General features: G+C 38.9%; 1 protein-coding gene across 2 annotated transcripts in view; it reads left to right on the top strand.

The window, feature by feature from the left end:
- Nucleotides 1-16589, top strand: part of pi4kab (phosphatidylinositol 4-kinase, catalytic, alpha b) — a 29672-nt gene extending 13083 nt beyond the window's left edge. Inside the window, exons 20-55 of one of the 2 annotated variants that reach the window (XM_040050453.1) lie at nt 116-224; nt 1000-1136; nt 1229-1362; nt 1461-1543; nt 1631-1701; nt 1794-1918; nt 2007-2088; nt 2305-2388; nt 3081-3170; nt 3342-3461; nt 4345-4359; nt 4507-4599; nt 4692-4848; nt 4961-5088; nt 5176-5334; nt 5674-5825; nt 6256-6363; nt 6457-6584; nt 6769-6927; nt 7018-7097; nt 7709-7908; nt 8620-8710; nt 9357-9524; nt 10795-10848; nt 10941-11061; nt 11678-11807; nt 12614-12757; nt 12863-12933; nt 13734-13840; nt 13947-14051; nt 14145-14270; nt 14376-14496; nt 14897-15056; nt 15134-15223; nt 15328-15411; nt 15503-16589. In XM_040050453.1, coding sequence (XP_039906387.1) covers nt 116-224; nt 1000-1136; nt 1229-1362; nt 1461-1543; nt 1631-1701; nt 1794-1918; nt 2007-2088; nt 2305-2388; nt 3081-3170; nt 3342-3461; nt 4345-4359; nt 4507-4599; nt 4692-4848; nt 4961-5088; nt 5176-5334; nt 5674-5825; nt 6256-6363; nt 6457-6584; nt 6769-6927; nt 7018-7097; nt 7709-7908; nt 8620-8710; nt 9357-9524; nt 10795-10848; nt 10941-11061; nt 11678-11807; nt 12614-12757; nt 12863-12933; nt 13734-13840; nt 13947-14051; nt 14145-14270; nt 14376-14496; nt 14897-15056; nt 15134-15223; nt 15328-15411; nt 15503-15554 — 4038 coding nt within the window. In that variant the 3' untranslated portion in view covers nt 15555-16589. The remainder of the gene's footprint in view (nt 1-115; nt 225-999; nt 1137-1228; nt 1363-1460; nt 1544-1630; nt 1702-1793; nt 1919-2006; nt 2089-2304; nt 2389-3080; nt 3171-3341; nt 3462-4344; nt 4360-4506; nt 4600-4691; nt 4849-4960; nt 5089-5175; nt 5335-5673; nt 5826-6255; nt 6364-6456; nt 6585-6768; nt 6928-7017; nt 7098-7708; nt 7909-8619; nt 8711-9356; nt 9525-10794; nt 10849-10940; nt 11062-11677; nt 11808-12613; nt 12758-12862; nt 12934-13733; nt 13841-13946; nt 14052-14144; nt 14271-14375; nt 14497-14896; nt 15057-15133; nt 15224-15327; nt 15412-15502) is intronic. The other variant, XM_040050454.1, reaches the window with a different exon arrangement.
- The last annotated feature ends 8497 nt before the right edge of the window (nt 16590-25086 follow it).

Here is a 25086-nt window from a genome sequence, read left to right as displayed (position 1 = left end):
AGTATTTTGGGGGATTTTTTTTACATTCACTTTTTGCATAAAATTATTGATTTAAGCGATAATTGCTCTAAATCAATCATTGTTATCTGTCTTGTCTGGCTTTTTTGACTCATAGTTGACCAGGAGGCTTCCACCAATCAAAGAGGCCAAGCCCCGCCTCCAGAAGCTGTTTAGGGACTTCTGGTTGTACTCAGTGGTCATGGGTTTTGCTGTGGAAGGATCAGGTAAGCAAAGAATTAAGTAATTTTCATATGCTAAGCTCATATGTTAAGCTCCTCCCATGATGAGGCTCCTTGCCTTGTTCAGCACTGATGTTTTGGAATCTCAAGGCATCTGTGCCTTTCATTTATAAAACATAGATCATGTAGTTGTTGGCTTAGACTTAAACAAGCACAATTACAAGAAATATAATAATCATGAAGATTTTATACCAAAAATATAAAGATAGATCAATTGTCACAAACTTAATTTAATTTTAAGATTCACCATAAACATAAGATTCATAGGTCTGTGTCAGTGTCTAACCAGAAGTACTAGGAGGTGCTTCTGCAGTAGCCAGGGGTATGTGGAGTGAAGAATTGAGTAGAATTTAACAAGATCTAGAAGGGAAAGGTAATAGATGCATAGTCAGTAGTACATTGTAGTCAGAAGTTATTAAAAGAAATACATTAACAGTTATAAATTAGAATGAAATTGCTGGCTTACAGTAAAATTATTAAACATGATTGTGTATAATTTCCTTAGAGATTAATAAAGTATTCTGATTCTGAAAACAAAGTTGTTGCACAAACTTTGAGGATAAATCAGTGAAACTGATCAGTAATAGATGTTAAATTAAGTAATATCTAAAAATAAAAGAAACGTTCCAAATTCTGTTCATTCTGGGTTTTTTTGTCCCGGTACATCTGCCACAGCTGTGTTGATATGTGGAATGAAAAAGGCTCACAGCAGCAAACCAACATGTTTCTGTATTTCTTGAAATATATTTTGTCTTTTTAGGGCTTTGGCCAGAGGAGTGGTATGAAGGTGTGTGTGAGATTGCTACCAAGTCTCCTCTTCTCACCTTCCCCAGTGGAGAACCTCTGCGGTCTGAGCTACAGTACAACTCGGCTCTGAAAAACGACACAGTCACCCCGGTACAGTGTTCAAAATAGTTTTGATTAGTTTTTTTTTAATTAAAGGAATATCAGAATTAATCTTTAGGTGTTCAAATCTTTTTTTCCTCCAGGCGGAGTTGAGTGAACTGCGGGCAACCATCAGCAATCTCCTTGACCCACCTCCTGAAGGGTCTGCCCTCATTAACAAGCTAGACTTTGCCATGTCCACATACCTGCTCTCCGTCTACCGATTAGAATACATGAGGTCAGCTCTATTGGCATGAGCTTAATTTCCTTATCTTTTCTCACTTAAGCGAGGTCAAAATGTGCAAAAATATAATTTCCTCCTGTTATCTCTCTCAGGATGCTGCGATCCAATGATCCTGATAGGTTCCAGGTCATGTTTCGATACTTTGAAGACAAAGCCATCCAGAAAGACAAATCTGGTGAGAGCTTTGTGCCCGAATCAATTTAATCATCCTGTTGTCTTTTTAATATATGGAACCCATTTTCTCAGTTTTCCTTTTTTGCAGGCATGATGCAGTGCATCATTTGTGTTGGCGACAAGGTATTTGATGTTTTCCTTCAGATGATGGCTGAGAAGGTAGGGGGTATTTAAATAGTAAAATATGTGGAGCTTGCAACATTTAATTAAGTTCAGATTTTAAAAAATCATTTTGTTTCTTATGTTTTCAGGCAAAGACCAAAGAACACGAAGAAGAATTAGAGCGTCATGCCCAATTCTTGTTGGTGAACTTTAATCATACCCACAAGAGGATCCGCAGAGTAGCAGACAAATACCTCTCTGGTTTGGCTGAGACGTGAGTAGAAATCATTTAGTTACCTTGTCTGCTTTTTTCTCGCTTATCATTTTTTCTAAGTATTTTTACGTCCTTCTATCTGAACCAGATTCCCTCATCTACTCTGGAGCGGCCGTGTGTTAAAGACCATGTTGGACATTCTGCAGACACTCTCTCTGTCACTAAGTGCTGTGAGTATGAGGAGAGGGTTGATGTGATAGACAAAGTGCCAGGTTCTCTGTTTGAGTGCCTGGTTCTTGGTCCCTGTACCGATAACATAATGCAGAGTCAGCAAGTCGGTGTGCTGTGGTCGAATAAAAGAGGTTTTAAGTTAGATCTCATGGAAGTGTTTAAATAGATGCAAATATAGACTTCATGTGAACAAAATGTATTCTCCTTTACTTTAGGACATTCATAAGGACCAGCCATACTATGACATTCCCGACACCCCATACAGGATCACTGTTCCTGACACATATGAAGCCAGAGAGGTGAGTTTGGGCTGTTATTACACTTCTGACCACTAGAGGACAGCACAGTATGGGCTTCAACAATAGTAGGGAGAGAGTTCTTTTTTATCATATCAAGTGTAAACTGTATTTTAATGGTAGACTGAGGTTTGGGCTCTTAAAAAATGTAGAAATTAAATAAACAAGTGGCATTTGGTTTGTGCTAGAATTTATTTTACTCAGTGAATGTCCGCCACTCTTTTTGCCATCAGAATTATTGTCTAAAGGCAAAGAAAGATGCCCAACGAATTTACTTTACCAAATGAACCATCCCGGCCTTGCCGTATCGGTCTATTTGATTCACCTTTTGTTTTTTTTTGTTTATTTTATTTTATTTTCACTTGCTACACACGGGACAGACAGACTGGGGGAAAGAACAGGGAGAAAGAAAGAGAGGTAGGGAAAGAAAAACAGCAGGGAAGAGGAACAGTGATGAAGGGCAAAAAACAAAAACCAACAAAACAAACAGACAAAAAATACACATATCAATCACCTGGATCACCTGTTGAGAAAGAAAAAAGAGAAAACAAGCAAAGAAAAAGAGAGCAATATAATAAACAACATCATTGCAATGATCTATGTGAATATAACAGTAAATACTAAATATTGAATATTATTGCCACTCTTGTTCTTGATAAAGTAGCACTATGTCTTTATTTCCCAACTCCTTTTAGAGCATAGTAAAAGACTTTGCTGCTCGCTGTGGTGAGATCCTGAAAGAAGCAATGAAATGGGCTCCTTCGGTCACAAAGTCCCACCTACAGGTTAGTTTCTTTTAAGTTTTTATTTAATAGATGGCCACTATTAATTTATTTTAAGCAAGCAATTGGATTTTTACCTCTTCATTTTGAAAAGGAGTGTTTACTTTGAGTAAACAAGGCATAAGTGACTGTAAATGATTCTTGTCATATCTGCTATTTCGATTTTTCTTGCAGGAGTATCTGAACAAGCATCAGATCTGGGTGTCAGGACTGTCACAGCACACTGGCCTTGCAATGGCCACAGAGAGCATACTTCACTTTGCAGGCTACAACAGACAGAGTACTACACTAGGCGTGAGTCACAGATACACTTACAGCCACGGCTTCACACAAATCCTTCTGATCACCGCAGTTATCATACTGTAAATATTGGATTTAACCCCCAACTAAATGTCAAGATAAATTTAGACAAAATGAGCCAAACTGATGGTGAGATAGAATCTACTGCATTTTAGCAATTCTGCAGAAAGATAACGTTCACTAAACCAATACGGTATTTTTTTATAATATATAGTTTAGATGCAAATTAGTGCAAAGACACAGTTCTACCAAAGATATATGTAGTCAGAATTCTTAGAGCACAGTAGATGACAGGAGCAAGAGCATTTTAGTAACACACTGTACTTGGAACAAACTGCAAACTAAGAATGTTTAATTCTAAATGGCCTCCCAGGTTTGTTGATTGAATGCTCATTAACAACTGTCCAACATAAAGTGCTTTTTAACATGCCATGTGCAATTTAGCAGCTTTGCCAAAGACGTTGGCTTTTTGTTTGTATTCAGAAAAAGGTCCTTGTTGATTTTTTTTTTTTGTTGTTGTTGTGCACATATAGCTTGTGTGTTTTATTTTGTTGCTTTTTAAACAATTTGTAGATGTCTATGTTCATGTGTGCATGCTTACTAGTCTGTGTGACATTATTTTGCTTGCTAGGCATTTCTTATGTTCTTTGGGCCTGCATTCTGCTATATCTGTCTTTTCATTTGCTTCATTTGTTGTATTTTGTCTTTATTAAACCGCACCGAACTACCTACCTGGTTGCTTGGCCTGTGTACGGATTTGCTGGTTACCTGGTTACTTACCTGCAATGGACTGGTGGGTTGGTTGGCTGGCTGGCTGGTTGCCCATTTGGCTTACTGGTTATGCCGGTACTGTCCTCCACCATGTGCCCAACCATAGGCTGCTTTCCCTCAGGTTGGTCTGATCACTAAATACAGAGAAAAAGGCCTCAGGCATGACACCCTCAGTATATCCAAGTGTGACATTAAAGCTGTCGCTCATGCTTCTATAGTTTCCATGCAGTTATTTGGCAGTTACATTGTGTTTTTTTTTCCCCTTCAGACCACCCAGCTGACAGAGAGACCAGCATGTGTGAAAAAAGACTACTCCAACTTCATGGCGTCACTCAATCTGCGAAACCGGTACACGGGAGAGGTAAACTATACTGGGAATATTTAATAGCACAGCTACTCCTATTCTCTTCTGCTCTCTGATGCTATCTCCTGTCTTTTTTATGTACTGTCTAGGTGGCTGGTATGATCCAGTTCTCAGAGGCGACTCATAGCCAGTCGGATCTCAACAAGTTGATGATCCATCAGATGACCAGTGCTCTAGATAAAAAAGACCCCGAGGCCTTCACCCAGGCCATGTTCAAGATGGCTGCCCTCCTTATAACTACCAAAAGTGAGCAGCTCTGCTTCTCTTAAATCACGCCTGTTATTTATTTATTCATTTAATTATTATATAAAGTTCACTTTTCATTAGTAATTTTCTTGTTTTTATGTCTGGCTTTCAGACTGCGATCCACTGCTCTTGCACCATCTTTGTTGGTCTCCTCTGAAGATGTTTACAGAACATGGCATGGAAACTGCCATTGCCTGCTGGGAATGGCTACTGGCTGCGCACAATGGGGTGGAAGTGCCAGTATGTGTCACTTCTCTTAAAATCGTTTAAATAATTACATGAATGCATGTTTAGTTTAAGTTGATTATCTTTAATGTTTCTTCTTAGTTCATGCGTGAAATGGCAGGAGCTTGGCAGATGACAGTAGAGCTGAAAATGGGTTTATTCTTGGAGGCTAAGGTCGAGGCTGGCCCTCTGGCTGTCTCAGAGGAGAGTCAACCTACACCCTGTGCTCCTGATGTCGTGCCTCACTTCCTCTGGATAGAGGTCAGTTATACAGAATAATATTGTGTTGTTTGCTGTTTAATGTTTATTTTTAAAAGTAATGTGGCCATCTAGCTGCTTTTGAACTGTTTCTTTGCTGAATGTTTTTCATCACTTGTCCTGACTTTTAATGGATAGATATCTAATTAAAGACGGTGCTGAGTGAGTCCAGCATATTGTAGGTCAATACTGATCAGTTTTTAAATCTATTTTAATATGCTACATCTGGAAGAGTCGATCAGCCCAAGAATTTTGGATCTCATCACCTACAAAGCTTATTTGTTTCTACAAACTGGTAAAGGTTGGAGACATAAACATTTTCTTTTTCTTTCTTTCTTCAAGTTTCTGGTGCAGAGGTTCGAGATAGCCAAGTACTCCAGTGCTGACCAAGTGGAGATTTTCACCGCCATTTTACAGCGATCTCTGTCTTTGAATGTAGGAGGATCCAAAAGCAGCATAAACAAACATATTGCTGCCATTGGACCAAGATTCAGGTGTTTACTTTGAAATACTGTGGCAATCATAGTATTTGTTTACAAATACAACTGTTTACAATTGTCTATTTATACTTGCAATTGTATATCTACAATCTGTATAGTTTTCATATTTTTAACCACATGTATAATCTATTCATAGCTTGTACATAGCTTGTACACTCACTACGGCTATAGCCTGAACATACTTATAGTTATAGTATATTCAGAACATACCTTCATACCTTGTACATTGTAACATACCTATAATAGATCTATATTCTGTATTAAATCTATATTATCGCTAAAGCACTTTCTGGATGGATGCAAACTGCATTTCGTTGGCTTGTACTTGTAACATGTGCAATGACAATGAAGTTGAATTCTATTCTATTCTATCCTATCAGCAGCATTGCCAAATGCATAATCCTAAACTGTTGCTTTATTTCAGACTGTTGACTCTTGGTCTTAATCTTCTGCATGCTGATGTGGTGACAAATGCTACCATCAGGAACGTACTGCGAGAAAAAATCTATTCCACAGCTTTTGATTACTTCAGGTAATTAAACTAGTTTTATTTGCGATAAAGAAAACTCTGTTTAGTGTCTTTAAAGCTGTTTAATGACTTATTTTTATGTTTGTTTCTGTGTAGCGTTGCTCCCAGATTTCCCACTCAAACAGATAAAAGGCTGAGAGAAGACATCAGTATAATGATCAAGTTTTATGCCAGCCTGCAGTCTGACAAGAAATATCTGACTGCCAACCAGCTGGTTCCTCCAGGTATATCTTCAGTAATTATTAATGAATTACTATTTTGTACAGCCATTGTCATCACTCTGTGATGTTATACTGATGCTTTGAACAGAAAAAAACAGTCACAGGATTTCAGTCTATCAGTATTATTTTCTTAAAGTTTATGTTTTGATGTTTAGATCTGGGCCTGATGGTATTTATTGTTACACAGATCCCCAAGACATGTCTGTGAACAGCCTGTCTGTAGTGGCAGTGACAGACAGCCGAAGCAGTCTCGACGTAGCAGTGGGTCAGAGGCAGCAGGTCGCTCAGGGATGGATCAACACATACCCTCTGTCCTCAGGGATGTCCACCATATCCAAGAAATCAGGTAAAACACACAGTGTGTTCAAATTATATATGCGAACTTGGTTACAGTGACTCTGCTTCTTTTTCACCACTCTTTCTTTATACATTTCAGGACTGTCTAAAAAAAGCAATAGAGGCACCCAGCTGCACAAGTATTACATGAAACGCAGGACTCTTCTTCTGGCTTTACTGGTATTTCAACAAGTATTATTATTCACAAATATGTGGCAATAAAGTGAAGCGCATGCTTTAGTATATTTTTCTTTTTATGAATAGATAGTTGCAAGTTGACCTATTATGCTTTTCAGAATTTTCTGTTACAGTGCTGCATGATTATATTAAACATGAATAAAATGTAAAAATCCTGAAGTCAGAGTATATACAAGTATTCTCTATGAGCCATAAGCTCAGGTTTTAGACTTTTTTTTCTACTCTTGGTTCTGCATGATGTCACTGACAGCGGGTAGCCTTAATATGGTCAGTTCAGGCACAGCAGTTCCACTTGTCTGCTCTTCAAACTCTCTGACTGGGCAGCCAGTAAGAAGTAGTTGACTTGCAGGGAGGGTGGCTTGAACATTGAGGAACTTGTTTCAGGGAGACAATAAACTTGAATGACATAAATAAGGGTTAAATTGAACTGGAAATCATTCAAGTGGAGTTCAATAATAACAAATGTAAATAAGCATAATAGGTCATCTTTTTCATTTGGGCTTGATGCTACTTTAGCCACTTTATGTTTCACAATCTTCATAATGCAAATTACATGAAATCCAACTGATCTAAACTTGTATGTTTCTTTCCAGGCCAGTGAGATTGAGCGGCTGACAATATGGTACAATCCCTTATCCACTCAAGAGCTTGCCATTACTACAGAACAGTCAGTGGAGACAAGTATTGCTAACTGGAGATCCAGATACATCAGTCTGACGGAGAAACAGTGGAAGGACAACGTCAATCTAGCGTGGAGCATAGCACCCTACCTTGCCCTCCAGCTGCCTGCCAGGTACACAGAAAATCAAAGTGCTTTGCATCCTGTTTCATAAATGTAATACATTTTGTCTAATTTGAAAATTTGAAAAACTTGAATGCTTGTGTTCAACAGAAAACAGTTAAAGTAAAAAGCATAAATAAATAATAAAATAAAATCTTGTTTTAAATTCTGAAATAATAAAATAATGTTTGGTGTATCCACCATCCTTCCTCTGCACATGTCCAAACCATCTCAGCATCGCCTTTCTGACCTTGTCTCTAAAATGCTTAAACTGAGCCGTCCCTCTGAGAGACTCATTTTTAGTCTTGTCCATCTTGGTCTCCCACTGAAAATGTTAACATCACATGTTCACCTTGGCTTTCTGTATTTTTGTCAGTGCCATCGTTTCCAAACCATACATGATGGCAGTTTTCACTAACAGTTTTTTTTTTTTTTTTTTTGTAAATTCTTCCCTTTCATTCTTGCACTTCTTGCTGTCGCAAGTCACCTCTGACACTCATCTTCACCATTGCTAAATTACAAATCTAGTTATTGGTAATCAAATATCAAAATATGAATAAAACAACATGGGAAAAAACTCATTGGCCATGAAACTGCTTTAAAATAACATGAGACAGCAACAGATGGCAGATAATTTTGTTGTTGAAATAAGGTAAGTGTCATGTGTCATTTATGGAAAGACATCAGCCATTTATTTAATTTTATTTATTTATTTTGTTTCAGGTTCAAAAACACAGAGGCTATTGTCTCTGAGGTGACTCGTTTAGTGCGAATGGATCCAGCTGCTGTGTGTGACGTTCCTGAGGCGGTCAAGGTGAGATCTGCCACCTGTCTTCACAAACCACCAGGTGGATTGTGACAATTGTCTGTTTGGTTTAATTCGTGATGCTTTTATTTTAGTGTCGAGCAAACATCATGTGTGCAAGAACAAACTTAGAGTGAATAGTTTAAAGTACTGTAACTCAGCTGGTTTTCAGTAAAGGCTTAAACCTCCAGAACAAAGTACCACTGACACAGTAACTGTCATCATGAAACTAACACATTTTATGAACAAACTAAAAAGTTTTTGTTTGTCACTTAGTGTTTTTTTTTTTTTAAGTGGCTATAGTGTCACATGAGAAATTGTGTTATTGAGTAATCGTTTTCCCTCCAGCCCTCTCCAGTCCTTTGTGTTTAGTTTTGCGTGATTGAACTCTTAATGAGTCTTGTACCTGTTTAAAGAAGGAGCAGTGGAGGAAAAACACAGCTTTCCCCAATGACCACTGTGATTTTGCAGATAATGCTCTTTGACAGATCATACTTGTTTATTCCAGTTAATTTAGTAACTAATAAACACAGTTTCCTCTGGTGGCTAGTTAGCACACAATCAGGGCTGATTCTGTGATACATTATATGGGACCTATCATAGTAATGTAGCAAAGGTGGATTCAATTTTAATACTTTTTGATGTTTTTCTGCAGTTTCTGGTGACATGGCACACAATTGATGCTGACTCTCCAGAGCTGAGTCATATCCTGTGCTGGGCTCCAGCAGATCCACCAACTGGACTATCCTACTTCTCGTCCATGTACCCTCCTCATCCCCTCACAGCCCAGTATGGGGTCAAAGTGCTCCGCTCCTTTCCTCCCGTGTGTAGAGATATACAATTATTTTCATTTTTTTTCACATGGGTGTAAAGATGAACCCAGCTGTTACAGTTAATTCAAGAAAAGTTAAGATTTGACTACCAGAAATGGATAAAGTGTTGAAATGAGCAGCGACAGGAAATTCATAACTGTTAACTAGATGGTTAAAAAGTGAGTGGATAGTTAAACCAGTCCCATGAGATTTATGGCTAACAGTTGAAAATAACATCTGATACTGTAGGCAAACAATTAAACTTGAAAACAGTTAATATGGTCGGATAAACAGTTAAAATAAGTTATTAAAGTGTGGGATAACAGTGTAGGTTAACCATAGAAATTATAGGAGAGAGACAGGGCCTTCAAATAACAACTCCACATCTGCAAACATGGTGGTAGAAGTTGAACTTCCAGTGGAAAACAGTACATTTAAATGGAGGATGAACAAATGTATAGCTAGTTGATCATGTAAGTTAATTGTATGGATCAATGATTCCCAAACCGTGGGGTGAGGTCTCCTGGTGGGACAAATTAATAAGAGAAATTCAGGAAGAAATTACAAGTATGTAGATTTATAAACATTTATTCATTTATTTATATAAAAAGTGAATAAAAATTGTTTTTTTGGTAATAGGAGGTAGTTTGTGATATTACTCTCACCTAAATTTACTGCTCTTTCATTGAGGTTCGTGAAATGTGTGACCCACCTCCCTGTGGCAGGTGGGTCACACATTAGCCATAACACTTTGCAGATAACTCTGTTGCATTAGCAATTTATAGCCAACCGCCTGTGTTCCTTTTTAAGGAAACACATCACTTTCTGTTGTATTTTGATTAGAGTGAAGATTAAGATTGGGTGGGCCCCATGGGGTTTTCTGGATTTAAGTGGGCCACGGCTCGACTTTGGTAATGGCTGCTACAGATCGACAAATTATGTTATCAGTTTAAAAAAACCTCAAGAATAACAGTTTAAATACAGTAGCTACAGTTACAATTGAGTAGTGGTGGGCTAATGGTTGTCCAGATGCAGTTTACAGAAAATTTATAGTTTTATTTTATTTCTAATATTGATATTAAAGAAGATTTATGTGCATGATAGACGGTTTTTAGGTTATCTGATGAAAATGAAAAAAGGTTGGGAAAGTACCTTCATTTCCCCTTACAAATTTCCTTTCCTTTAAACATGATTAGAAATGACGTTTGAGTGAAGTTTACTGTAATAAGCTAAATTGTTGGTGTAGTGTTAATTACTTTTTTGTTTTTATTCTCTTTTTAGGATGCCATTTTGTTTTACATTCCTCAAATTGTACAAGCTCTTCGTTATGACAAGGTAATTATCATATTTTCTGAGTCAGCAAATACATTCAGAGCCCTCTTAACATGAATAAATGATCGAATTTCCCTGTTTGCATCCTGGTGCAGATGGGTTATGTGAGAGAGTACATCCTGTGGGCTGCTCAGAAGTCTCAGCTGCTGGCTCACCAGTTCATCTGGAACATGAAGACGAACATATACCTGGATGAGGAAGGAAACCAAAAAGATCGTGAGATGCTCACCTTCATTATTTCTTCACTATGCCACACTCACACTAAAAAAAGCAGTGGGTTTAGAACATGTGCAATGACCAATAATCTTGTTGCCTTTTGAAATGGACCAGACCACATCTGTGACCACTCACAGTCTGATGTTTTCCCCAAAGCATCTTGGTGCCTCAAGATGGCGATAAAACATTAATAAAGACGGTCTTCTGTCAGTTTGGGTCAACTTGGAAATCACATGCAATCTCTTTATGAGAATACAGTGGTTACCCATGTTACATCTTCAGAAACCACAAATCATTTGCTATCGTATTAACTACAGAACCTCACAGATTGCTGCAGGATGATGATTTAACTGCAAAATGACATAAATGCATAGCCTTTCTTTTATATAGGATTATAACCAGAATACAACCAGTTGGCATGGAAGTTATTTGCAAACCTTCACCGGTTTGTCTGGAGGTTGGGCAACCTTCACCAGGCAATCTGCCATTGAAAGTATTGCATGTTCAACCTCTGGGTGACCATTTGGTTGCTGCAACTACCAGATGTGAAATGTTCAGTGTAAATATTGCAATATGTTGTTACAATTGCAAAAACTCAAGATCTTCTGTCCTGCAGCTGACATAGGAGAACTGTTGGAACAGATGGTGGAGGAGATCATCAATTCACTGTCTGGCCCGGCCAAAGACTTCTACCAGAGGGAGTTTGACTTCTTCAATGAAATAACCAATGTGTCAGCCATTATAAAGTATGAAAACACTATTTATTTCACTGCGCTTTTATGAATTTTAAATTTTTTTTACGTTTTAGGGAGTTTCCAAAGTGAACTTTTGCTACAGTGTTGCTTCCTTAAATAATTTTTTCTTCTTTTGTCCTTAACTATGTTCCTCAATCTCAAAACTCATGAACACCTGAGACAAAAGATGAAAAATATCAAGTTAATGTTCTGACTTTTTTCAGAGATTTCAAAGTAACTGCTGGAGTTGAGCCTTTCTGTTTAAAAAGAGGGCTTGCCCTCTTTTTAATCTGCAAAGTGTTCATGAAGTGATAACACTTATTCCCATGAGCCAAGAAGCTTTGTTCCTTCCCCTGGCTCCAGTGTTCTGCTCTTTAAATCCCTTTGTTGTTCATTTATTTGTCTATTTGTTGCTTCGCTGTCACTCCCATCATACTTAATTTTGGAAAACAGGCTATGCTGTGTTTCCCCAGCCCCCGACCGCCTGTCCACTAGTGTGTACACTCTGCAGCTGATGAGCTGTTTTCTGACAACCTTGATACAGAGAGTGTTTTGTCAGGCCACTAGAGGTTGGGAAATTCCCCTCTGCCCTTATTACAGCACTAATTGCAACAAGCCAGGGGAGAAGGGTCTGTCCCCTGACTTTAAGACTCTACCCTGGCAGCTCCCCTCTGTGGTTAACAGCAGAGCCTGGCTGTCACATATGATCTGGAGTCATTCATGGAGATACCCATGCATGCTTTTCTAAGTAACAGAGGTAATAGACCTACAAGTGTTGTAACTCTGTGAGTTTAAGTTGTTTTGTTTGTCCTTGTCAGACCCTTTCCCAAAGGAGAGGAGAGGAAGAGGGCCTGTCTGGAAGCCATGTCACAGATCAAAGTCCAGCCTGGCTGTTATCTGCCCAGTAACCCAGAGGCCATAGTTTTGGATATAGATTACAAATCTGGTACTCCTATGCAGAGGTGGGCATAATAACCAACTTTTACATTTTTTTTTAGAATTAAAATAAAACAGTGAAATGTTAAAGTGTAAAAATATGCTCTTCTACTCTTTGTGTTTTTGTTCAGTGCTGCCAAGGCTCCCTACCTGGCCAAGTTCAAAGTTAAGAGGTGTGGAGTCATTGAGCTGGAAAAAGAAGGTACTGGTTATGTTAAAGGGCTCTTTCAAACATGTGCTGCTCTGCTGTGCACAACAATGTGTGTTTCAGTTAACTTGTTACAAATTAACTGAAGTTCCTCCAATCATAAAGTGTTTACTGGTTACAAGATTAGTCCTGCATCACTTAAAGTCTCTCTTCAGTGTGTAATGCAGGGTTTTAATTTTCCTTTAGTTAGATCTATTGGACTGGGATTGGCTTTCAGATAATTTGTGTTATTGATGCAAATCTTAGACTCAAACTCTAAACAGGCATTATTCTGTATGATGAAGCTCGAGCGCAGTAAGGACCAAAACACAATTTCTGAGTGAGCAGGGGATAGGGAGTAGTTTTAATGCTTCTGAAACTGGTCATGTGGTTCTCGTCACACTTATCTGACAGACACATCAGAATTCATATTAACAACTGTATGTCGTCATCAGCACCACCAGTATGTGGAATCACCCAGGGCTTAATCCTTGGTTCATATCTCTTTTCTTTATACATAATTGTAATATTTGTTAAATCTAATAGATTCAGATACATTTGTGCTTTGTTTTAAATGACTGCTGAAAACTAATTTCTAAGAATTAGCTCTTCCTTAATCTTTCGCCCATTATTCTTTTGCCTCTTGTGTGTGTGTGTGTGAATCTGTTTGAAGGATGAGTGTACAATCATGTGTCTGACTGTGTGTTTGTTTGTTAGATATGTACGCTTATCTTTAATATGCCTTAAAACTGCTGTACAAATATTTATTAAAGTTGCGCTGAGATTAAAAGTGTGCCATAACGTTTCTCCCTCAGGTCTGCTGTGTCGCTCAGATTCGGTGGATGAGGGGAAGAGTGAAGAGGAGGCAAAGAGGATCTGTTGGCAGGCAGCCATCTTCAAAGTTGGAGATGATTGCAGACAGGTCTCACTTTCATACTCCTGATAATTAACCTCTCCCTAATTATCATTGCTATCTCTATTTTAGCCCGATTTAATTTTCTCTACTATTTGCTGATTTGTGTTCACAGGACATGCTGGCCCTTCAGATCATCAGCCTCTTTAAGAACATCTTCCAGATGGTGGGCCTCGACCTCTATGTGTTTCCGTACAGGGTGGTGGCCACTGCTCCAGGAGTAAGTTCACACCAACTCCTTCCTTACATGAACTACTGAATGTGCAAATCTATACTTCCTCTTATTCCTCCTCTTTCCGATGTTGTGCCACAGTGTGGAGTGATTGAGTGCATCCCTGACTGCAAGTCTCGTGACCAACTGGGCCGACAGACAGACTTTGGCATGTACGACTATTTCAGGAACCAGTATGGAGATGAATCCACCCTAGCCTTCCAGAAGGTAAATACTGAATCTTAGTTTTTTTTCTAGTCATCTGTCAGTTAAAAGGCCATTTTCCTATTGACAGATTTTTTTTCATATTCCCTCCAACTCTTGTCCTTTCAGGCACGGTACAACTTCATTCGCAGTATGGCAGCTTACAGCTTGCTGCTCTTCCTGCTGCAAATAAAGGACAGACACAATGGCAACATCATGCTGGACAGCCAGGGCCACCTCATTCACATTGGTGTGTATTCAGTGTGTTTCTCTGTGTGGTTCTCTTATTGAAACTGTCATTTCGGTTGCTTTTTTTGATTTTCAAGTAAAATTGCCAGTTTTTTCCCATGAACTGTGTCTCACTAATCTATGATGAAAGTTCAGCTGTTTAGTAGTTTACCATTCTTAAAAGAATTTTAAGTCTCTACAAACATTTATCCATCAATAAAAAGCAATTACTGTGTAATTACTTTAAAAAAATGTAAAAGATGGCTTGCATCCAAAGTTCTGACTGCAGTTTGTGAAAACTCTTCTGAATATTCATAGTTGTATAAATTTTACATAAAATTATCTTTTCCCCACCAAACTCCTATTTTTTTAAAAAACTATTAATTTATTGAAATTACATCTGTGTGCTTATTTGTTTCCAGACTTTGGGTTCATGTTTGAAAGTTCTCCCGGTGGAAACCTCGGCTGGGAGCCAGATATCAAGCTAACCGATGAAATGGTGATGATCATGGGTGGAAAAATGGAGGCGACACCCTTCAAGTGGTTCATGGAGATGTGCGTTAGGGGATACCTGGCTGTCAGGTGTGTGCTGTAGAAAATAATAACTGATCTTTGAATAGTAACATGTAACATTAAGACGGGTTTCTGTGGTGAATCAGGCCCTACATGGATGCAGTCGTCTCCTTGGTCACGCTCATGCTGGACACGGGTCTTCCCTGCTTCAGAGGACAGACCATCAAATTGCTCAAGTGAGTGAGAATGTTTTTGCATTTCGTGCTGATATGAATAAGCTGATTAGAACCTTCAATGCTAGTTGCTGTTGTTGTTAAAAATCTTGTTTCCTCACATCTAGGCAGCGATTCAACCCAGGTTTGAGTGAAAAAGATGCAGCATCTTTCATCATCAAAGTCATCCAGAATTGCTTCCTCAGCAACAGGTTGGTAGATTTTATTTCTATGTTTAAGAAACAAATATGTATATATAGAGTTCTGATTGCATCCTTCTTTTTTCCCCTTTGTGTTAAACAGGAGTAGGACCTACGACATGCTCCAGTATTACCAAAACCAGATCCCATATTAAACATTCGTGCCTAAGCATGTGCATATATTGGCTGGTACATAGTGTGTGCGTGCGTGAGTTTGCGTGCGTGCCTTTGATGATGTTCACCAATGAAGATTGTGGCTCACTGTTTTTGCTGATTGTTGGCTGCTGTCCCTTGTGTTTGTTTCAGCGTCTTGTTTAATTATAAAAATGTCTTTGCTTTACATTTACATTACATTTTCTCTTATTTATTATGTCATATGAAAATCAATTATATTATTAATTATTATTCTATTGCACTGGAATCTTGACTTCTGTGTACTTAGAAAAAAAAATGCTTGTTAATCTGCACGTTAAGTAAAATACTTTATTAGCGTTTGTGCCAAATTTAAATAATTTATAATGTCCGTGAATGTGCTTTCTGTTGATTTTAAGGTGGGGTTTGAAATGTAATTGGATACTTAAAGTAGCTAAAGTAGACCAGTTTCAGTTCTGACCATTGTGGCCTATTCTGTCATCTCGTACTTGACTGTACTACTGTGCTTCTCTTTTTAATGGACCAGTCAGAGTACTTTGATCTGTGGCATGGTACTTGTATTTACAGTGAGACTTGACTGTATAGACATGAGTTACACTGTATGTATTTTTCATATTTCCACTTTCAACAAAAGAAATGATGCTCACATGTTCTGGGAAACACTGGGACTGAGATTTGTATATTTAGCATTGCCAAATGGGGAGGGGTAATAAATGGTTATAAGTCAGTCTTTTCTATTGTTTGTCTGTGAAGGTAAGGCACAGCTTCATTGTTGGGCAGTTGCATGAAGTTAAATGTTAACTACCATGTAGCCTGTGTCCAATGTGGCTTTTGTTCAAAGATATTTTAGTAATCCACAGTGCCGTGCCCCATTTCTGTACGGTCAGCGTAAGCCTTCATGTATTGTTACTGGTTGTAAAGATTTTGCCTCTTTATATATTTATAGCCATGACCCATTTTCTGTCTCCTTTTCTATCTTCATGCCTTTTGAATGAGAATGCATAAGATATGAAATCAAATAAAGAATTATCACAGTATTTCTTGATGCCTTGTGAAACAAACTGACCAGAACAGAAGGCGTTACACTTGGTGGTACTGTAAAGTTGAAACAAAATATTGAGCAGTATATGATTATATTGGTGCAAAATGCCAATATTTATATTTAAATTGATTTATCATGCAATTTGACTGCTCAGATTTGCTACAGTATGACTTCTTTAGGTAGAACATCAAGCAAGAGAGGATCAAGTGAACAGAAGTTAATTAACTTGCACTGAAGAAATAATTCAGACAAAGCCAACAGCAGGGGAAGTGAGTCAGAGTGATACAGTCGTGTGAAAACAACTCTATTCAGTCCTGTTAAAAACTGACTGCTTCCATGGGAATTAAGAGAGTAAGTAGCAGCTAGGTGCTCCTGGTAAAATGCACTTAATTAACTGATCACAAGTAAGTGTGAGCACCTCTATTAAACCAGATGTTTTGGCATTTTGCTGGTCTGGAGCATTGAGGTGTACTTACACAATGCCACAGTCTTCCCAGGAGTGGATGTCCCAGCAGATTTGTCCCAAGGCCAGTAAAGAAACTGCATAAACCCCAAGAGCTGCAGCTGTTATTTGTTCTTTAAAGTACAATTACGAAAAGATCGAGCAAATACAGCTTATCCTGGGTCCCAGGAGAAAATGTATCTCTAAAAACAAACAGCGTAGATTTGCAAAGTTACATCTGAGAAATTCTCCTCTTGTAGGACAGATGAGAACAAAGTTGAGACATTTGGCCATTTGCACAGCACATCATCTGGTGAAAGCCAAACAGCATATCAGCACAAACACCTCATATCAAATATCCAGCAACACAACGGCTGAAAAAGAAAATAATCAAGGTTTTGCAATGTCCAAAGTCCAGACCACGACCTTGTATTACTGATCACAGATACACACTAACCACCATGTAGTGAATGTATCATAGATGACAGTCGTGCTATATACCCAGTATTGGATAATCATTTTATCATGAAACCATCACTTTTGTGGCCAACAAATAGTACTGTATATCCACCAGAGGGCAGCACATACTGGCATCATTTAATCTGTGTCCAAGTTCTCGAGCTGCTCAAAAAGATACTGCTGATTTCTGTCATAACACACTAACAAGAATGCTACCAAACCTTTTCCCTCTAATAAAAGTGACCTCAAGTGTGCTTCAAGCATTTAGAGATGCACTGACAGATTCTGCTTTTGGAGAACATGGTGCCCTCTGACAGCAGCTTGACTTTAAATGGAGGTGAACTTGTACACTCCTGTTTCTGCTGTATGGAGCGTATGAAATACTCTAATACGCCAAGGTTTTACTTCAGATTCATACAGCAGCACTAGGTGAATAATCGGACACATGCGTCAAAAACAATAGTTCAACAGCTAATAAAAGATGAAGTTGGAAAAATAATCTAAATTTTCTGTTTAGAAATGAAGTTTCAGCCAAGTCTGCTTATGTGACTTATTTATGTAACTTTTAAACGGGCAGCCTTTATAGACTGCAGCTTAGAGTACATTTGGAGTGGGCTGCTGGTTGCATTACCAGATGGGAGTGATCGAGCCGAACCAGCTCAGGGTCAGCACACGCTGGAGCCAACCAGTCAGATGCAGTGAGTGAGTGTGGCAAAGATCCCATGACAACACACTTGCTTAGTTTTTTCTTCTACTTTTTTGCAGTGATTTTCATCAAACGTCTACATATTTCAATGTGGGAAAAAAGATGCTGATGGTTACATGTTGGTGTACTCGTCACACTCTGTTTGGTTAAAATTTTATTGTGTACTGATTCACAGGAGAGGAACACACTGATGTAATTTTGATGTTGCTGCATCACTGCAACACACCTTGACCATACAAGAGATTCAAAGTTAGGATCTTTGCACGTATATATATGTATATATGTATGTATGTATATATATCTATCTATCTATCTATCTATCTATCTATCTATCTATCTATCTATCTATCTATCTATCTATATTCATTCGTTTATTTTCATTTATTTATTTTTTCACATTTATTGTGGCCCTAACACATTATTATAGAAAACACAATAAGACAGAAAAAACAACAAATGCAAAATGCAAAACAGAAAAGACAAGATTTCAAAATGTTCAATGACCCTTTAGAAAAGCTAGTGAAAAGTTGTCTTTAGCTTTTTGTTTTGTGTTTTATTTGGTGTTATATTGTTGCATTTTGCACCTAAGAGCCATCATAATGTCCATCTATTAATTCAATTCAATTCAATTTCAATTCAATTTTATTTATATAGCGCCAAATCACAACATAAGTCGCCTCAAGGCGCTATTACTCAGTGCAAGTGTCTAAATGACACCAGACTGGCACATATCTGTTTCCCACAACCTGTCTTTCATTCAAATAATGTTTTGTTTGTTTTATGTGTGCAAATGGGGAAAATCACAAAAAGAGAATGATGCTTTGAGCATTAGATACGGATTTCACACTGGATGTATTTTGATGCTGACAGTATGAAGTGCAGTTGAGTTAATGTGTTAGTCTGTGGATGCTAAATGCCATTAGGTTGCTACTTGTGATGGAGTGATTGGTATAAGAATGTCAGCACGTGTTAGAAATTGACCACACATTGTGGTTTTCAGGATGAGCCTCTAACTGGTGAAAACCCTGTGATGTGTTTTCTTTTGTCTGTCTCTAAACAGACAGATGATGTGGCTCTGTATCGCTCTGAAGGCTTCCTTGTGACACATTCATGCCTCCTGAACGTCAGCGGCCCTGCATGCCTGCCATGTGCTCTGCAGTATTTAACTCTTCTCTCAATTGTTCCAGCCATCACAGATGTGAGGAGTGGAGTTGAGTAGAAAGGGCTATTTGTCCAAATGCCCAGAGCAGACAGTTAGGCCTTTTAATGAGAAGCTGGAGCTAATCAGGAATAGTGGCTGCAGGGTGGTGAATAGCAGTGCTGATTCATTTTTTTTCATGGGTCAAACCAGTGCCACACTAAAGTCACATTTCTTTAAATTTTTATTATTACTTTTTTTTTATCCTTGAAATTTCCAATAAATACTATAGTATCTGCCCTTCGTTGTAGCTTCGAATGGATTACTGGATCATATTACCTACTTCACAGACCTCGAGACCAAATTATTACTGAAGAAATAGAAGAAATAGAAACAGATGAAAGCCATTGAGTTTAGTCAGAAACTTCAATATTATTCCCATCTATCTGGGGTGAGAAAAACTGCTTTCATAATTATCTCTGTGTGCAACTTCAAAATGCATTGCACCCTGATGTTTGCGTGACTTAGCTTAGATTATGGGTGTTTAAAAGGACAGCAAGCAGGTCTTCCCTTTAAATTTCCCCAATGATGGATAGCTGGTCTATTAATAGCACATGTTGTAATTTGCATATATATTAAGTCACTAATTCTGCCGTTTACAATTAATAAGCTAATGTCAAACCTCCCAATCCATCTTTGGATTGCACAGGCCTACACTTGCATGTACAGCAGTACACAAGAACTGAATATTTGGAAAATAGTGAACAGCTTCCTAAAAACACAACAAACTACAATTACAGTTTGTTTAATGCCATTCTTAAAAAACTGAACTTATTTATAAAGCCTTCCTGAAGGTAACATTCATTGCAAAGACTTTTGTGCTTAAGCTTTCTAATAAAACTGTCAACTAAGTAAACTATCAGAAGGGGGAAAAAACTCCTTGTAATTGGTCACATTTTTTTTATGAGGCTGCATTTTGCAGGGGCAGCCTCTCGTCTGTGCTGCCGACGCTGATCAGTTATGTTATCTAAGGTTGTGATGACTAAAGAAAAGCACAGAGTCACTGTTTCCCTGTGGGTAGCAAACATTTACACAAACATACATGTGTATGCACACACATCCAGCACGCACAGTCAGACTAAATCCATCACAATGGTATATTCCACTGTATTTAGTAGAAAATACTGTATTTGCATAACAAATCAGTGGCTGAAAAAGTTCCTCTACCTAGACGCCTGTCAGGACACACACTGGAGCCAAAGCTTCTTTTTCTCTCTCGATGCCCACGTGTTAAACGCTATTTGTTGGGCTGCTGAATGGAAACCAGTGTTCACCCACTCCTTATCATGTGACCTTTGATCTGTTTGGACAGCGTGACCGACAGAAGAACTGCAGCACAACTACTTGAGTCACAGCAGAGAGAAGCTGGCACATTTTATCTGTAAAAGTTTCAAATCAGATTAAATCATTTCTTTAAGAAGGTTAAAAAAATAAATAAATAAATCTGTGGTATGTAAAGGCTTGTCTTCTTTATGAGGTCTGTATTGATATCAAAATATCAAACCATGACTCGCAAATCAAAGTTTGCCTTTGTGCTTTCATATAAGTTGTGCCGTAAACATACTACCGACCTACTCACTGTACTCAGGATGTAAACCTACCTCTGACTGTTAAAACAAAACAAAAAAACACAAAACAAGCAAAACTCCTATCAGAAGCTTTTCTTCTCATAAAATAAATTTCTGTGCAATTTCTGTCATGGTATGGTTTGTTCAAAAAACAAAACAAAAACCACACACACACAAGTATCTGTAAGAATTTCCAGTCAGCTGGGATCCCTGCAATAAAAAAAACCTTTCATGGCTGTAAAAACAGAATTAATCAGCATTTTTTCAGTCATTAAAATTAGGTTTTAATTGACCCATTTTACATTTTATTAGTTGCCTTGGGGCAGCTGCATCATGCAGTTGCATATTTACCCAGCAGAGGGCTAGAACAGGATCAGTGTATAGGAACATCAGAATATAAACTCTAGTACATCCCAACCAGCTAGGTGCTGGGTATGAAATGTGCAAGGCTTCTCCAAAACACTCAGCTTACTCTCCTTTTCCACTTAACTGCTACGACCTAAACAAATTTCCACATTAAATAAGAATAAAGGTGCCTTTGCAGCAAAACAATGACTTTTAGTTTGTTTGTTTGTTTTTCGTGCCCCAAATCATATTTCAGTTTTCCCCATAGAGCCTGGATCAGATTAATTCAGCACTGTCCATAACCAGTCAACAACAAAAAGCCTCTGCCACTCTCTCAACCACCATGGCCACTGTTGCCACGGAGACCCATTCAGATGCCCGGTGGTGACCTCTGACCTGAGGGGAGGCTGGTGAATGTAGCTAAAAAGGGGCGGCTGGGCTGGGGCATCTGGGGTATCATCTGGCGCCTAACAAAGCCCCTCGCCAGCTGGGGAGGAGGGCAGGAGATACAGAGAGAGGGAAGGAAGGGGCACAGAGGAGAGGGGAGTGGAGAGAAAAAGAGAGCACCCTTTTCTTCTTGCCCTCTTCAGAGAGAGTGGCCATTGACACTGTGCATCTCATTAAAATCTGTGCACCCCCTTCTCCCCTCCTGTCCTCTCTCTGGTGCACAGGGACCAGGCAGCTGCCTATCCTGCTCTGACCATTCAAGCTCAAGTGCAGTCCACTGCAGGATAGAGAGAAAAGGAGCAGACAGAGAGAAGGGGGGAGAAAGGGTGGCGTAAAAGCCTTGGACATATGCCACCACCACTGGGACTGAAGACACTGCATGGCTGCATCTAAAATCTTTCTTTTGGAAACTTTTGTGCGGATTAAAAAGCTGCAGTGCACATTTCCCCCCATAATTTAATTCCTGTTGAATAGAGTCCTCTTTGATTTTTCATGTCTTATTAAAAATGATGGAAAAATCTACTACCGGAGATTTTTGTTGTGCAGTTTCTTTTTAAGATTTGTGATGTCACCAAGGCGCCAGAGCTGGCCCCAACCTTGAGCAGATAGACAGCAGGATAAAACATGCAAACAGCTGCTGGGTGGCGACACGCGCAATCACAGACAGCAAACAATGACACACACACACTGGTGTCCCCACACCCATGTAGGACATTGTGGATATGCACAGGTCTCCCTGAGGGTCACGGTCATGCAGTGTTTGTGCTCTGAGTGTTTGTATGTGTCTGTGTGTGTGTGTGTAAAGCAGGCCCAGCAGGGCTTCTGTCAAAACAGAAAATCTGCCGTGGGGTGCAAAAGGTGGGGGATCCATAATAAGGAAGGGGAGAAATTACTGAAATGATGGGCGGGGCTTTAAACTCCTGGGTGCTACACTAATGAGACGACAACACTGCAGGTACTGGAAGATGAAGCATAAGCACAGCTCCAATTACACAGAGGAATATAACATGTTTATGTGCGCACACAAATTCATTTTCACGCACAAGCACGCTTTGGGCATGTGGTCGCTTCAGGAATGAGTACAGAACTGAAAACAACATGAATCACGTGTGTGGAGAAATCAGCCTCAGCTTCTTCCTGCTCACTTCTCTACTTTTCCCGAGCTAGTTTGGACTCCTAAATTCAAGGGTACAGCACAGAGCCCTCGGTCCCCCACCTCTCTTCTCTCTGTCATCTCCACTGATGAATGGGGCTTTGCGTTCAGATTTTAATTACTCCTCTGTCGAGGTGGGAATTGGCCATGCATTAAATTGGAATGAGACACATTTTTCCCCTCAGCAGGGGAGGGAGGAGATTGGAGGGTAAAAGGAGAAACTGGTTACTGTATATTAATTGAACCATCCAGTGGCACAAAGTTCTCAAATAACTGTGCAGGCCTAACCAAAAAGGGAGCTTGAAGAGAGCAGTACAGTTTAATATGCAACAGAAGATGTTTAGAGAGCAGTTCTGCGAGATTTCTATGAGAGTTAGAGGGTTCGTTTTGCCCATGTTGTTCCCAATTGAAACATTTCTTTCTTCATAACTATTTCACAATGAAGGTGCAGTTGTAGGGAAACATGGAGACACACAGGAATCAAACTGCAAGCTTCATGTTTGGTTGACAAGGGCATATGCAGATGTGATGAAGGGCTATCTATGTCAATTACCGCTGATTAAAAAGGACATTACATGGGTCAAATTCTGTTTTGCACTCTGTCAGTGCAGATTAACAGCATCAAATAAACCCGAGCTTCAAATCCATTCACATACAAACACAACCACAGAGAAAGAGTGGTTAAGGCTTGTGCTGCATGAGTACTGTTCAGGGGACCAATGAAAGGAAAACACTTATTGTCCTGTTTGTCTTTTTTTTTTTTTTTTTAATCTTTTTTAAAAGAAGTGGGGAAATGAGTGAGCCTCATTTTTATTTATAGTCAACAGCAACTAAATTCCATGAGGTATGGAGTTGATAAAAGCAAGGTTACAGTTTATGACTAAGACATTATACTTAAATGGCTGATGAAATATAAATACCCCTGGGAACCTGCAAGGCAAGCTTAGTGACACCCGGATTTCTAGGGATGGTGAGAGAACAGCGTGCAGGTTAAACATCTCCAAAGAGCTTGTATTTTTCTACATAGCACTGTGATAAGCATACAGTGTATCTGGGGTGACAGCTAGAACAAACGTTTCCTTATTCTTCTTCCAGTTATACCATTTACATCGATCAATGTCCTCGGGAGCTGTTTCCTATAAGATGGGCAATATTTTCCTGTTGTGTGAGTCAAGGAGAGGCACCCAAATACCCCTGATGGCTCTGGTTATGGCATCGGTCAAGTGGGGGAAAAAAACAACAAAATACACAAGCTGTCAAACGAAAGGACTCATTCTGGTAATTAGGAGATACCTATCGGACATCTGCTTTTCCAAGAGCATCTGGTCATCCTTTTCTCACTTAACAGAATGGGACACCTTGCAATAAAGCTATTGTGCTCCAGTCCTCGTTCAAAGGAAGCTACTCTGATAGACATCAGTAAACAATTGATTATGACATCGTGAGGAATAACTGGTGGTGTCCTCCACATCGGGTCTTAAGAGGGTTAAACTTGATTTAAAATGTGGCATTTTTCTTTGAAAATTTTGATTGTGGATCCAGACATAGCTGTGATTTGTTGTGTGCTGTCTTGTAATTGTTAGTTGAGCTTATTATCTGTTTCCTTCATTGGTCTTGTGGTTTTAGATGGGTGATTTAGTCTGATTTATTCAGCCTCTGTTACCCCTGCAGAATCTGCTTGTCCTGCAGACTGTTTGCTGTATTAGTTTCAGTTTACTTGTAATTGTTTAAACCAATGACTGTAGAAAACATTTTCTACAGTCATTGGTTTAAACACACAGTTAGATATTACATTTCATTTTATTACATTACTGTTACCCAAGCTAGATTATTGTTTCTGCAAAACAATTGCCCAACACTGAGGCTTTAATTAAGTAAATCTATAAAAATTCTGTGCACCAGTGCCTGCTCCATGACCGAATCACTGAACTATTTTAAAGGGTAAAAAAGGACAAAAACAATGATAGAAAAAAGCCCCACTCTCATAGTCAGCTGTGTTTTTCCTGTGAAAATCAAGTCCCACAGTTGCAGTTCCTCTAATGGCTACAAGGGAGTCAGTCCTCATAGAGTCCTTGTGTCAGCGGTAATAAAGTAAAAGTTTTCTTGATTGAGGTTTTGCAATCGCATGTCCACTAACCACATGATGCTAACTTGGGTTATGTCAATGACACCTC

Source organism: Simochromis diagramma, unplaced genomic scaffold (assembly GCF_900408965.1).
Source record: "Simochromis diagramma unplaced genomic scaffold, fSimDia1.1 OVJJ01000131.1, whole genome shotgun sequence".
In the NCBI taxonomy this organism is placed as follows: domain Eukaryota; kingdom Metazoa; phylum Chordata; class Actinopteri; order Cichliformes; family Cichlidae; genus Simochromis; species Simochromis diagramma.
The sequence above is the reverse complement of the archived record's forward strand: the minus strand, read 5'-3'. Positions and strand labels throughout refer to the sequence as shown.